The sequence below is a fragment of the Globicephala melas genome, chromosome 9 (genome assembly GCF_963455315.2).
Source record: "Globicephala melas chromosome 9, mGloMel1.2, whole genome shotgun sequence".
Lineage (NCBI taxonomy): Eukaryota > Metazoa > Chordata > Mammalia > Artiodactyla > Delphinidae > Globicephala > Globicephala melas.
This window is the reverse complement of record NC_083322.1, coordinates 33,317,823-33,331,610: the sequence shown is the minus strand read 5'-3', so window position 1 is coordinate 33,331,610 and position 13,788 is coordinate 33,317,823. Positions and strand designations below refer to the sequence as shown.

At 32.4% G+C, this 13,788-nt stretch overlaps 1 protein-coding gene across 3 annotated transcripts in view; it reads right to left on the bottom strand.

Moving 5' to 3' along the window:
• The window catches only part of TFEC (transcription factor EC), a 153,572-nt gene that overhangs the window by 13,337 nt on the left and 126,447 nt on the right, over window positions 1-13,788 (bottom strand). For 2 of the 3 annotated variants that reach the window (XM_060304998.1, XM_030857605.2), the window contains 2 exons: window positions 2,644-2,758; window positions 609-665 (listed from right to left, as the gene is read on the bottom strand). In XM_060304998.1, coding sequence (XP_060160981.1) covers window positions 609-665; window positions 2,644-2,758 — 172 coding nt within the window. Of the gene's footprint in view, window positions 1-608; window positions 666-2,643; window positions 2,759-13,558; window positions 13,625-13,788 lie in introns of those variants that run through there. The other variant, XM_030857607.2, reaches the window with a different exon arrangement.

The following is a 13,788-nucleotide window of genomic DNA, read 5'->3' as shown; positions in this document are numbered from 1 at the left end:
CGAGAACAAAAAAGCTTCACACCCAATTAGTCAAGCTCACTTAAGACAGTTAAGCATTTGAGACATGACAAAGCACTCTAAAACTCAACTTGCCCCTCAACAACTTCCCTGGACTGCATTTACCCATCTCATGTGACCCATTATCAGAGTCAAATTGACCCCCAGGAAGGTGTAAGAGGCCTTATCATTAGGAAGGGAGGAGCAGATTGACACAGAAAGATAAGAACCTGGAGTCACATTTCTTGCTATTTAAATGGTGTATATTTTCCAAAGTCACTTTTATCTCTCTAAACCTTGGAGTCATGAGTCACAACTGAGTTCAGACATAACTCAATGCTCACATGCAGCCTGAGAGAGAGAGAGAGAGAGAGAGAGAGAGAATGATCAAGGAGAGAACTTGAGATGCTGAACTGCATAAAAATGTCTAGCTTTTCTGAGAGTTCGCATTGTTTAAATTTCCCAACATAGCTCTACCAGTGAGCATGTACACTTCTGGTCATCTGACCTCAAAATATTTATGGGGCAACAATAAAACATCACACATTTTAAATTCTGCATTTCCTCTTGCACTAATTAATTTTGTTTCGAAAAAAGGAAAATATACTCACTGAGGTTGTGGTTGTCCTTTTTTTGTCTCTCTTTTGCCAAAGCTCGAGTATCAGTTTCTGATCGAAAGGAAGACAATTGAAACAGTCCTTATTTTTACCTTACAATCCTTCCAGTCAACATAATTCAGAAATACTAGTGAAAATACAATATTACTTGCTCCAAGTGGTAAAATATATATACATATTTTTTGCAAATATTCAGAAATTTGGAACAGAGTGCTCTTTAGTAAGAAGGCAGTGACAAAACCTATGGGCTTTGAGCAGTAAAACCTGGATTTGTATTCTGGCCCTCCATTTAATAGCCTTGTGAACTGTTACCTAAGTTCTCTGTGTCTCAGGCTTCTTATCTGTAAAACTGATATAATATAATACTTACCTGATAATCACTGTGATGATTAAAATGGGTACAGCACACAGAAAATATTAAACTGCTTAATCATTTTTATTAGTATTGTTCTCAGAATTTTAAGATTATTCAAAATTATTACAACCTTAATTTTTTATAAAAAATTATGATTTCTACATCCCAAGAATTGGAACTAACTACATTTCTCAGATATTCCTATTGGACAACTCCATACTTTCAGTAAGTGACACTTCATGTGCTATGTACTTGTGAGCATTTGTGATAGTCAGTCTCCACTATGGCCCACGATGATTCTCACTCATGATATTCACACCTTTGTTAGTGCCCTTCCACACTGAATAAAGCTGACCCGTGAAACCAACAGAATTTTGTGGGAATGATTAGTGTGGCTTCCCAGACTACACCATAAAAGACATTTTCAGCTTCCCACTTTGGTGTCCCTTGAATTGCTAGTTGTCATGTCATGTGGACACCTCAGCAGTCCTGTGGAGAGGTCAATGTGGTAAAGAACCAAGGCCACTTGCCAACAAGCAGCACCGACTTGGAAGACCTGTGAGTGAACCACCTTGGGAGTGCATCCTCTAGCCCGTCAAGTGGCAAATGTCTGTACCTCTGGCCAACATCTTGACTGCAACCTTATGAGAGACTCTGAGCCAAAACCAGTTTTACAGGTCACCCCCGGAATTTCCGAACCATAGGGATTGTATGAGATAATAAATGTTTATTATTTCAAGCTGTTAAATTTTGAGTAATTTGTTATATAGCAATAGATAATTAATACAATGTTCTTTGAATTATTCTAGTTTTAAAATGCATTTATTTAAATTTAGTTAAGGCTACATTCATTAATTTTAGTCTAAATAATTTGAATGCATAGATATTTTTGAGTTATTGGTTAGACTCCAAGAATGGATATATTGCATTTATTAAAAATGTTTATATTAACTGTATAAAAATATTTAAAGACCAGTGTTTGAGCTCCAAACTAAAAATTTGTTATAGAAATTTCGACTGAGTTTTATTTTATTCTTATGGAGAAACTAACACTGGTCTGGTAAGCCATGAAATCCTTATTTTGATCCACTTCTGCTTCTAATCAGCTGTATGACTTTGGGAAAATAACTCCTCTGACTCTTGATTCCCACATCAACATATTGGAGGAACTTGACAGTGCCCCTATAATTCCTTTGAGTTGTAACAATTTTGAGATTTACTATTGAAAACTGAGGGTTTTTTACCCACATGAGAAAATTAAATGTGAATCATGAAATCCATAAAACAAGCTAAAAAGGGGAAAATCTAATTTTCCTTAATCTATTAATCTGTTCTTTTGCAATCATGTTAATAAATTGCATCTATTCAATATCAAAATGAACCTATGTTAAGTGAAGAACTTAGTCAAACTGTCATATACATATGAATAGAAGTTATGTGTATATTCACCCAATTCCTAAAATAATTAATTAATTCAATTGAACTGTAAGTTATGCTAACTTGCTGTTTGGTTGTCATAGAGGAAAAAAAGATAGATTTACTCTCTAAATGTCTTCCATTTTAACTAACTATTTTAATAATATTTTTAAAATCCTCTTTAGCTTGGAAATATATGTCACTCACGTCTTATGTAGTTGATTTTTAAAAAGGATAAAACTACAAAAGCAATGTTACCTGTAATTTCTCTTTTCATTGGTAGACTACTTGGACAAGAAGCACTTGTAAGGCCCATATTAACTGGTGAAATTCCCTGCTCACCACTATACACATCCAAAATACTTCCAGAAAGCTTTAGAGGAAAAAGGAAGAAAAGATCAATCAAATCTTCGTTGGATATTGACAAAGTATTTAGATGTTCATTTTAAATTTACCACTTTATTAATAGTAATTTGTAATATATAGCATTTTAATTTTAAACAAAAGTGAGTATGCCTTAACTTTGTAAAATCATTGTGGCATGCTTATGGATAAGTTATATTGAAAAAAGCTATTTGTATTTAAGCAAAAGGAGAAATTAGTTCACTCACGAAGAAAAATTTTGATTAATATTTACAAAGTTATGGGAATTTGATCCAGCACATTACCTGGTTATAAATGAAAAAGATTGAAAATATCATTTTTGACAAAAATCAATATACATATTAGCAAAGCTGGAAAGTTCATTGCATATCATAAATTAGGTATAATGGTTGAACATTTTGGAAGCCTTCTTAATACCATCAGTGCTACCAGCAACTCACAGTCAAGAGGTGTTCTACACTGTTAATTAAGTGAAAAACTTTCTTTCCTTCCTGGAAGGCATACTTTTCTCAATGTACACCTAATGTTCTAGATTATTATAAATATCCTAGCTGGTAACCAAAAGTAGTCTAAAACTGCTTTTACCTCTAGTGGATATAGGGTATGTCTAATTATAGCAACACTGCAATTCTTAAAGTGCTTCTTGGGAACAATTTTTCAGAAAGCTAAGATACTTTATACACAATTTAAAATCGTACCAATTTGTTAGTTAAAATGTGCTTATTGATTTGATCTCCCAAGAAAAAAAATTAAATAATATTTGTAACTCAAGTTAATATTCATTATTCCAGAACAAGCTACATTTAAAATATATGATTTGAATGTTTAAAATATTTCCATTCTAAGTATCTTTATTTCATTTCTGGGAAGTCAACCAAGAGCTGAATAAGCAGTATCTTTTTAATTTCCTAAAGAACTAAAAATAATACAAGTAACCAAGCAAAGCTATAACCAGATTATTACGGAGACTCTAACATCTTATTCCCACTTTTTGTAAAACTCCAGTTCAAACTGAGGGAAATTTTTTAATACTTATAAAATCAGACTGAAAATAAATGTGAAGAAAGACCAAAATTAGTTTCTGACATAATAATCTATTAAACTATATAATAATATTGTATATTTCTGAGGGAAAAAAATCATTGAAAATACAGTGGAAATCAGGCTAATATTTAAGTGTATGTGCATATCAATAAGGACATTATAGATTGCATATGGTATTCTGATGTATGTTTTCATATATTGGTTCTTCTCATTATTTACTCTATTTGGACTCCTCATCTTTATTTTATATAAATTCATTGTTTTAAAATGTATTTTTGCTTCTGGGACCTTAGAAGGGAGCGCCTTATGTGGGATATTTATTCCCTCTCAATTTCCTCAACTGAAAAGTAGGGACAGGGACAAAGTTGACCAAATTGGATAGATGATGAGTATTAGTATCAGTACAACACAATTAGGAAGAAATCCTAAAGGCAGATATTTCCCTAACATGTGAGTCAGTTAGTTATATTGGTAAAATTTAAAAGTTTCCAAAATCTTTTTTTGAAAACCCTGTTGGTTATAAGCTGGGGCATCACCAACCTGAATTGTTCATTTCCACTGTGCCTTTGAGAAACATAATGGACATGCTGAACAAAAAGACAGGGAGTGAGGGAGAAGGAAGGGGGAAAGAACTAGGAAAAGGGCACTTTTCTCTGAAGAGTTTGAATTCTGATGGATTTCAATGCAGCAGTGGCAAATAGCAGAAATGTTTGAGAAGAAAAGGAGCCATATTACATATACACTGCAACAATAAAGTGATAGATTCCTAACTATAGCATCTCACTGGGTCCATATTACCTCATCAGACTGTACCCAATGCATTTTTCCTTAGAAATGGGTCTGGAATTCTGAAAATGAATCTAATCCTGCTTAACTGTGGGTATATTACATCCTCTCCTGACCTTGGTTATTGTCAATTTATGCCCTGAAGCACAATGATTAATATCCTATTTAATTTTATGCTGTAGGTACTACTCTATTTCATGTAAATAGCTAATCACTTTTTGAATATCATTAAACAATTGGTTTCAATTTCAAAGTATGTAATACATCTCACATAATCTAAAGAGCCTTTTCTCCATTAAAAGATATAAGGGTACAGTGTTAGTGAAAATTTAAAGATTACATAGACATTGGAAAAGGCTTACAAAGCAAAATTATAATTACTTTTTTTAAAGGTATAAGTTACTTAGGTATTAAGGTCTAAGTCTTAGCTTTATTTTATAGAGTAGTAGGCAACTTGATAGATATTTTATGAAGAAGCATTTATTATTCTGATTAAAACACAGGTTACTTTTTCAGAAAAGCAAAATCATTGACATAACAATGGGAAATATGATTATTAGAAATAAACTCACAAATTTTAAAGACATCTAATAAAGAATTAATTATAAAATATTTTCAACAAGGTAAAAAACATACTCCTCAAGACAATTCTTCTTTCCAGTAGAAAAAAGTGAACTCCTGATCTAAGAAGTTGCTTTGAAGTGAGAAGTGATTGGCAGTGGTTCCTGATGTCCAAGATTCTCTACCCTAGATTTTAGTCACATCTCATTACTAAGATCATAGAGACTTAAGTGGACTGAGCACTGGCCTTTCCACACATATGCTACCTTTCAGAGTAGCCAATATTCCCTAAAGAAAATTAGCTCACAGGTCAATATATCAAAACGTTAGAAGAAAATGACTATTTTAAAAGTTAAACAATATGGAGTGTTAGAAATAACATCAAAAGCAAAAATTTTAGAAATAAAAAGTAAAAAATCACATGAAACCAAGTTTTTAAAATTGACCTAGTGTACATTCTAAAAGAAACAAAGATATTTGTAATATCTTTATAATATAAAATAACTTGTAATAATTTATAATATAAAATAATAACAAGAAAGCATAAAATGGCTGAAGTGATGAAGCAGAAATAGGAGCCATGAAAATATAATACTTGAACAAAATAAAACTATGGAGAAACAGCATAAATATAAAGGAATTACCAAATTAAAGTAATCTCTCAGGAGGGTAATGAAAAGAACCAAGAAACAAAGCATATGAAAGAAAATCTAATTAGTATGTAGGATAGAATTATTAGAACTAAAATACAGACAGGTATTAGGACTCTCAGAGAAAAAGAATAAATAAAACTGGAAGGAAGAAAAAATTTTAAGAAATAATGGAGATGCATTTCCTAGAATTAACACTAAATAAAAAACCAAAAAGTCTTTTATTTTATCTCATCTTATTTTATCATTGTTTTATTTTGATTTAAAAATCAAAGGGCCTATAGAATATCAAAGAAGAAAAACCTACACCCAGACACATTATAGTGAAATTTAAGAGTATACAATGACAAAGAGAAAGATCGAAAAGCCTAAAGAGAAAAAGAGAAGATCATGCTCAAAGGAACAAGAATCTGATTAACATAAAATTTTTCAATAGCAAAATGGATGAAAGAAGAAAGTGAATCAGTATTTTTCAAATGTTTAAAGAAAAGGACTTAAAATACAGAGTTTTATATCCAGCCCAAATATCATCCACATATGAGGTCATGACGAAAAATATTCTTAGAGGTATAAAATGCTTAAGAATATTTTCTCTCAAAGACTAACACTGAAAACACTTTTGGATGAAGTAAATATGATATAATAAAATATGTCATAAAAAATAATCAAATATCTTGGTAAAGTGGTTGTAGTCTAAAAAAGAAGAAGGGAATCAAAATCAAAGATAAAATGAAATGTATAGGGCTTCCCTGGTGGCGCAGTGGTTGGGAGTCCACCTGCTGATGCAGGGGACACAGGTTCGTGCCCCGGTCTCGGAAGATCCCACATGCCGCGGAGTGGCTGGGCCCGTGAGCCATGGCCGCTGAGCCTGCACGTCTGGAGCCTGTGCTCCACAATGGGAGAGGCCACAACAGTGAGAGGCCCGCGTACCGCAAAAAAAAAAAAAAGAAATGTATAACCATATGACTCAGTATTAAAGTCTAGATAATATCAGTATGATTGGATTGGAGTAGTAAAAAAGCCAATGGATGTGAAAGTGGTTAAAATAAAATTACTAAAGAAAAACATATTAAAATATAGGACTCACTTAAATAATAAAATAAGATGAGAGGAACAGATGAAAATATATCAATAAGAATAATTAATGTAAATAGGTCAAACTCCTCAGCTAAAAGGTTGACAGTTTGGTTAAAAAGACAGTATTTAGATCTATGTAGCTTACAAGAGACACCACTACATTGCAAAAGGACACAAAAGATTGAAAGTTAAAAGATGAGAAAAGATATGTCCAGCAAATTATAACCATAGGAAACCAGTGAACTACATTGATATCAGAGGAAAATAGGCTTTAAAATTAGAAAAATTAGGGCTAGAGAGAGTCACTATCTAATAATAAAGAATTCAATTCTCCAAAAAGGCACAGCAATTATGAGCAGGATTGTACCTAATAGAATAACCTCAAAATATGAAACAAAATATTTGTAACTACAAGGAGAAATTAATAAATCCATCAACATATTGGGAGATTTCAACACATTTCTCCCTGTTTTTTGAAAAATCAAGTAGACAAAAATAATCAGTAATGTTCTAGATGTGAACAATAAAAGTAAAGTCTTGGCCTAATACATATATATAGTTCTACATCTACAAATTAGAGGACACACAGTTTTCCAAGTACGTATGGAACGTACATAAATATTGATCACGTACTCAGAAAAAATACTAAAACCAACTCCTTCCCCCAAAAAAATTTCAAACATTTCATAGAGTCCTTGATTTCCTATATATTTAGAAATTCTTAAGTGACTCAAGAGTAAAGACCAAATCATACTGTAATTTAAAAATAAATGAAAGATACTGAAAACACACATAAAGAAACTTCTGGAATATGGCAAAATAATGCTTTGAAGGAAATTTATGCCCTTAAATATGAGAAAAATAGATAAAAATTTGAAATTTGATAAACTAAGTAAATTTCTCAAGAAGTTAGAATAACCAAATAAACCCAAAGCAAGTAAAATAGATAGTAATATAAGATCATAAATCAGTGAAAAACAAAACAATGCAAAAGACAAGTTTTGTTTTGTTTTTTCAATTAACAAACTTGACATGCCTCTTACAAGACTGATTAAAAAGAATGAAGACTAAACAAATGATATCTGAAATGAAAGGAGGATATAACCACAGTACAAGTTGAGATTTATAAGTTTTTTTCCTCAAGAATCAGGAACAAACAAGACTGGGACACCACCCACTTTCTTTCGCCACTTCTTTTTAAGATAGTATTGGAAGTCCTAGCCAGAGCAATTAGGCATGGAAAAGAAAGTCATCCAAATTGGAAAAGAGTAAGTAAAATGATATTGTTCACAGATGATATGATCCTATATTTAGAAAATCATGAGGCTACACACACACACACACACACACACACACACACACACACAAGTATGAAAGCTAATAACTAAATTCAAAGTTGCAGGATACAAAATCAACATGCAAAATATGTTGCATCTTTACACACTAACAAAGAACAATCTGAAAAGGATATTAAGTCAATTCCATTCACAATAACACCAAAAAGAATAAAATATTTGGTAATAAATTTACCCAAGGAGGAAAAGACTTAGACACTGAAAACTAAAAAACATTGCTTAAAGAAATTAAAGAAGATATAAATAAATGGAAAGATATCCCATGTTTTTTGATGAGAAGACTTAATATTGTTAAGATGACAGTTCTACCCAGAGCAATCTACAGATGCGATCCAAACCCTATTAAAATCCTAACAGTGGTTTTTGCAGAAATAGAAAAACCCATATTAAAACTCATATGGAATCTCAAAGGACCCTGAATAGCAAAAACAATCTTCAAAGAGAACGAAGTTGGAGGACTCAAATTTCCATATTTCAAAGCTCACTACAAAGCAACAATAATCAAAACAGTGTGGTACTGACATGAAGACAGACATAGAGAGTGGAATAGAGAGCCCAGAAATTAGTCCTCAAATATATGGTCAAATGAGTTTTGACAAGAGTGCCAAGACCAAGACAGTTTTTTCAACAAACAATCTTGAGAAACTGGATAGCCACATGCAGGAGGTGAGGTTGGATTCTCACACCATAAACAAAAATTTCTCTAAATGGATCAACAACTTAAACATAAGAGTTAAGGCTATAACACTCCTAGAAGAAAAGATGAGGGAAAATCTTCATGATATTGGGTTTGGTGATGATTTTTTGGATATGATAGCAAAATTACAGGCAACAACAACAACCAAAACAGATAAATTGAACTTCATCAAAATCTAAAACTTTTGTACATCGAAGGACACTATCAAGTGAGTGAAAGGACAACTCACAAAATGGGAGAAATTACTTGCAAATCACATATCTGTTCAGAGATTAATATCTAGACTACATAAAATAAACTCATATGACTCACAAAAACAACAACAAAAGCAATCCAATTTAAAAAATGAGCAAAGAACTTGAATAGACGTTTCTCTGAAAAAGATACACAAATGACCAATAAGGACATTGAAAGATACTCAACATCATTAGTCATTAGGGAAATATAAATCAATACCACAATGTTTTACAACTTCACACTCATTAAGATGACTATTATTAAAAGAAAGGAGGACTTCCCTGGTGGCACAGTGGTTGAGAGTCTGCCTGCCGATGCAGGGGACACGGGTTCATGCCCTGGTCTGGGAAGATCCTACATGCCGCGGAGAGCTAGGCCCGTGAGCCATGGCCGCTGAGCCTGCGCGTCCGGAGCCTTTGCTCCGCAAAGGGAGAGGCTACAATAGTGAGAGGCCCGCGTACCGCAAAAAAAAAAAAAAAAAAGAGAAAAAAAGAAAGGAAAACATGTTGGTGAGGCTATGGAAAAAATATTACCCTTGTTCATTGCCACTGAGAATGTGAAATGATGCAGCCACTGTGGAAAACAGTATGACAGTTCTTCAAAAGTTAAACATAAAATTAGCATATGACCAACAATTTCTCACCTCTAGGTATATACCAGTAAGAGTTGAAAGCAGATACTCAAACAGATATTTGCACCAATGTCCATAGAAGCATTAAAGAGCCAAAGGGTAGAAACAGTCCAAATGCCCATCAATAGATGAATGGATAAGTAAAACGTGGTATATACATAATGGGATATTATTCAGCCATAAAAGGTAATGAAGTACGGATACATGTTACAACATGTATGAGTCTTGAAAACATTATGCTAAGTGAAATAAGCCAATAGAAAAGGACAAATATTGTATGATTCCGCTCACATGAGGTACCTAGAATAGTCAAATTTATGCAGGAAGAAAGGAGAATAGAGGTTACTAAGGGCTGGAGGTAAGGGAAAATGGGAAGTTATTGTTTAATGGGTTCAGGGTTTCTGTTTGGAAGAATGAAAAAGCTCTGGGAATGTATAGCAGTAATGGTTGTATAACAATGTGAATCTATGTTATGCCACTGAATTGTACACTTTAAAATGTTTATAATAGCAAATTTTATGTTATACATGTTTTACCACAATAAAAAAGATAATAACAGAGAATACCTATAATACCTATAATAACAGAGAATACCTATAATAATTTTCCAATGACTGTGAATGCTTAGGAAAAATACATAAACTTCTAGAAAAGTATTATTTGGTAGAACTTACTACACAAGTAATTAATAGTCTTGAATAGTCATATGATTACTGAAGAAATCAAAACAAGCTTTAAACATATTACACAAGAAAATATCTGGACTAGACAGTTTTATGGGCAAAACTGTCACATTTTCAAGAAACATACCATCTCAATTTTGTACAAGCATTTCCAGACAATAGAGACAACAGAAAATATGTTCCAATTCATTGAGACTGAAACCATATGAAAACATTATTAGAAACAAATATTATAGACCCATTTCATTCATTCTATAAATCTTAAGCAAAATATTATTAGTAATTTTAATTCAAGAGAATATAAACAAGGTAACTTACCATAATCAAGTTGGATTTCCCATAAATATATTTTATGACGTTAAAAAAGAAAAAAAAACTCTATGGTCATCTCAATAGATTTTTAAAAAGTATCTGATAAAATTCAATCCCATTTATTATAAAATTCTTAGTTTGTGAGAGGACAATAACTTTCAATAATAGAAAAATATAGCTTTGCCAGTGTTTCAAATCAGTGTTTCCCTATGAGAAAATAAAATCTGTGTCCAAAATTATTGTACAAATATTCATACAACCATTTACTCTCAGGCCAAATACAGTAAAGGGCAGCATAAATGATCTGACCTAAATTCCACATATGTTTTTTCTGTTTTGCCCTCTTCCCTCTCCATGTACTAGGTCCAATCTATTACCCAGTTATGACATTTTTTTCTTTTAAATCATTAGTCAGTTTAAATTGTCTTCCCTATCCTCGTATCTCAAGATCCTCAGGGCCTTCAGCCTAAGATATGTCCCTCCCTCCAGTAGCCCTCCATCCCTCTCAGTTAGTTTCCAACTGCTCCTCTCAAACCAACTCATGTTTTAAAAAATACAACTTTCTTCTGATCTCTCCCAGCTCAAAAACCTAAAATTTAAACCTCTCCCCTTTAACTCATATATTAAGTTCAAATCCTTGTGTCCAGCTTTCAAAATCTCATTAAATGGCCCCACATTATCTGGTCAACATTATTTCCCACTACCCTCAAGTTCTGAAAGGTTTCTCATCACCACATACATATATGTAGACTATGTCACAGCTTGTAAAAATAGATCTCCTACTCCAGTGGGAGGGAAGAGGCAAGAAGATAGAATGTTGCCAAACGGAACCTATGAATCCACATATGGAGAATTTTTAAATGATAATAAAATACAAGCAATATCATAATATATATATGCAACATTATAGATAGTTGAGTATTTATTATACACCAGATATTCAGATAAGCATGTTTCATAGTAATAACAAAAAACAGCTTCTCAGGTAATCTTTATAATAACTTTGTGAGTGAAGTCTCATAGTTCCCATTTTAAATATAAATAATTAAAACTCTGAAAAATTAAGTACTTATCTCAAGATCATACAGTTGTAATAAATAAAAGACTTGAGATTAAAACCTAGGTCCGTCTAACACAGAGGCTGGATTCTTTACTACCTATCCCATTGTGGAAGGGCTCTTGCCTTAACACTTTTAATGGTAAGAAGTGTTTTGAAAACTCAAAAAAGTTGGAGGCCATTGGAGAATATTTTTCTCAGTTTTATTCTTTCCCACTACTATTTTCTGCACCTCAAATGTCCTCACGCTTTCTTTAAGTATCAAACTACAACCTACTCTCTAAGGCTCAACTTAAGGTCCAAACATCTCCAGCACTCTCCCTACGGCAACCTGGCTTAATTTTTTTCTTCACCAAAATGCTATAGTATGAGGAAACTTGACCACAAATTCAATAATTTAATTCATTTTTATTGTTTTACCCCTCTTCATTTATATTCACTCAGCAAGAGAGAGGGTACTATAGTACCCAGGAACACTCATCATGTTTCTGAAAACTGATTATGTAAAACCCTGAGAATTTCCTGGAGATACATACATGTGCATTTGTGTATATGCATACATACATATAATATGCATATATGTATATTACATATGGGTGTGTGTGGTGTGTGTGTGATGTACCTATCCCCCAGATAATCTCATTATAAATACAAAAAAAGAAATAAAATCATATATATATATATACATATATTTCCAGACAATTTTTCAGTATAGAGACTAAAAGAAGAAAAACTTCTAAACTCATACATAGACGTGTATGTGTGATATCTATATATCTATATCTATATCAAATATTTAGTGTGAGTTTCATGGGAAAGTGAGGGGATTTTGAGTTGCTTGGACCCTCTATTTTGCTTTTCTCTGAAGACATTTACTGTGAATGCAAAATGGCAAAATTGAGCTTGATACTGTTAGATAGAATAATTGTAGGCATAGAAAGAAGATAAACTTCAGGAATAAAGAGTGAACACTGTAGGAGAGCATATATCACACAATGTAAGCATACATAAAAACTGGCATTTAAGAGAATATTTTCTTTCCTTTTGTGTATTTATTCTTTCCTCTAGTTTACCTTTAAACATAGTAAACTAGATTTTTCCAGTTTTAGGACATGTACAATTGATCTCCCCCTAACTTTATTTTATTTGCTGAAGCAGGGCTATGAGGTTTGAATGATAAACATTGAAAAGAGAAATCCCACTGAGTTATTTTTTTTTTCGTTCTATTATGAGTGAATAAAAATAATCTTTTGGGCGGGAGTGGGAGATTCCTGTCCTTGACCAGCTGGTTCATAAAGCAAATAGAAAAGATAAAATACAAAACAGAGAATGGTAACATAATAAATGCTTTTGCATCATACACTTTATATATATATAATCTGTTTAGTACCAAATGTAAACGCTGCAACAAATAATTAGTAGAACCTTCACTTCTTGATAAAAAGGTCACAATATAACATTATTTTTAACAATTGTTTAACTAAATAGACTATAAAAATATTTTTACTGTAGCCAAAGCATTAAAAACTATCTTCTAAGTAAATAAGCTTGTCAGTACAGCAGACTATATGTTACACTTTTCAATGCTCAACTTCTACATACCTTATTTTATTGACTATTAGTTTATAAAGTTTAAATTCAGTATTTAAGGTGGTTTCATCTCCAAACATTGAAAGAATTCCAAAATGCACTTGCTCACCAGTTTTAACTTTGAAGTGTCTATAACCTTCACAATAGCAATGGTTTTCTCTTTCTCCTTCATCATTTTCTTTTCCTTACACTTGCAAGCAATAACTGGGAGAGCTGTGCAGAAACTTCTAAGGTGAACTTTGGTTCTTCCTTGGACTTTAAGTCTAATCTGCTCTAGATTGTGATTGACAAAAGCTTGCTTGTTGGTGTTCTGTAGTCCTTTCAAGTTCCAATCAAGCA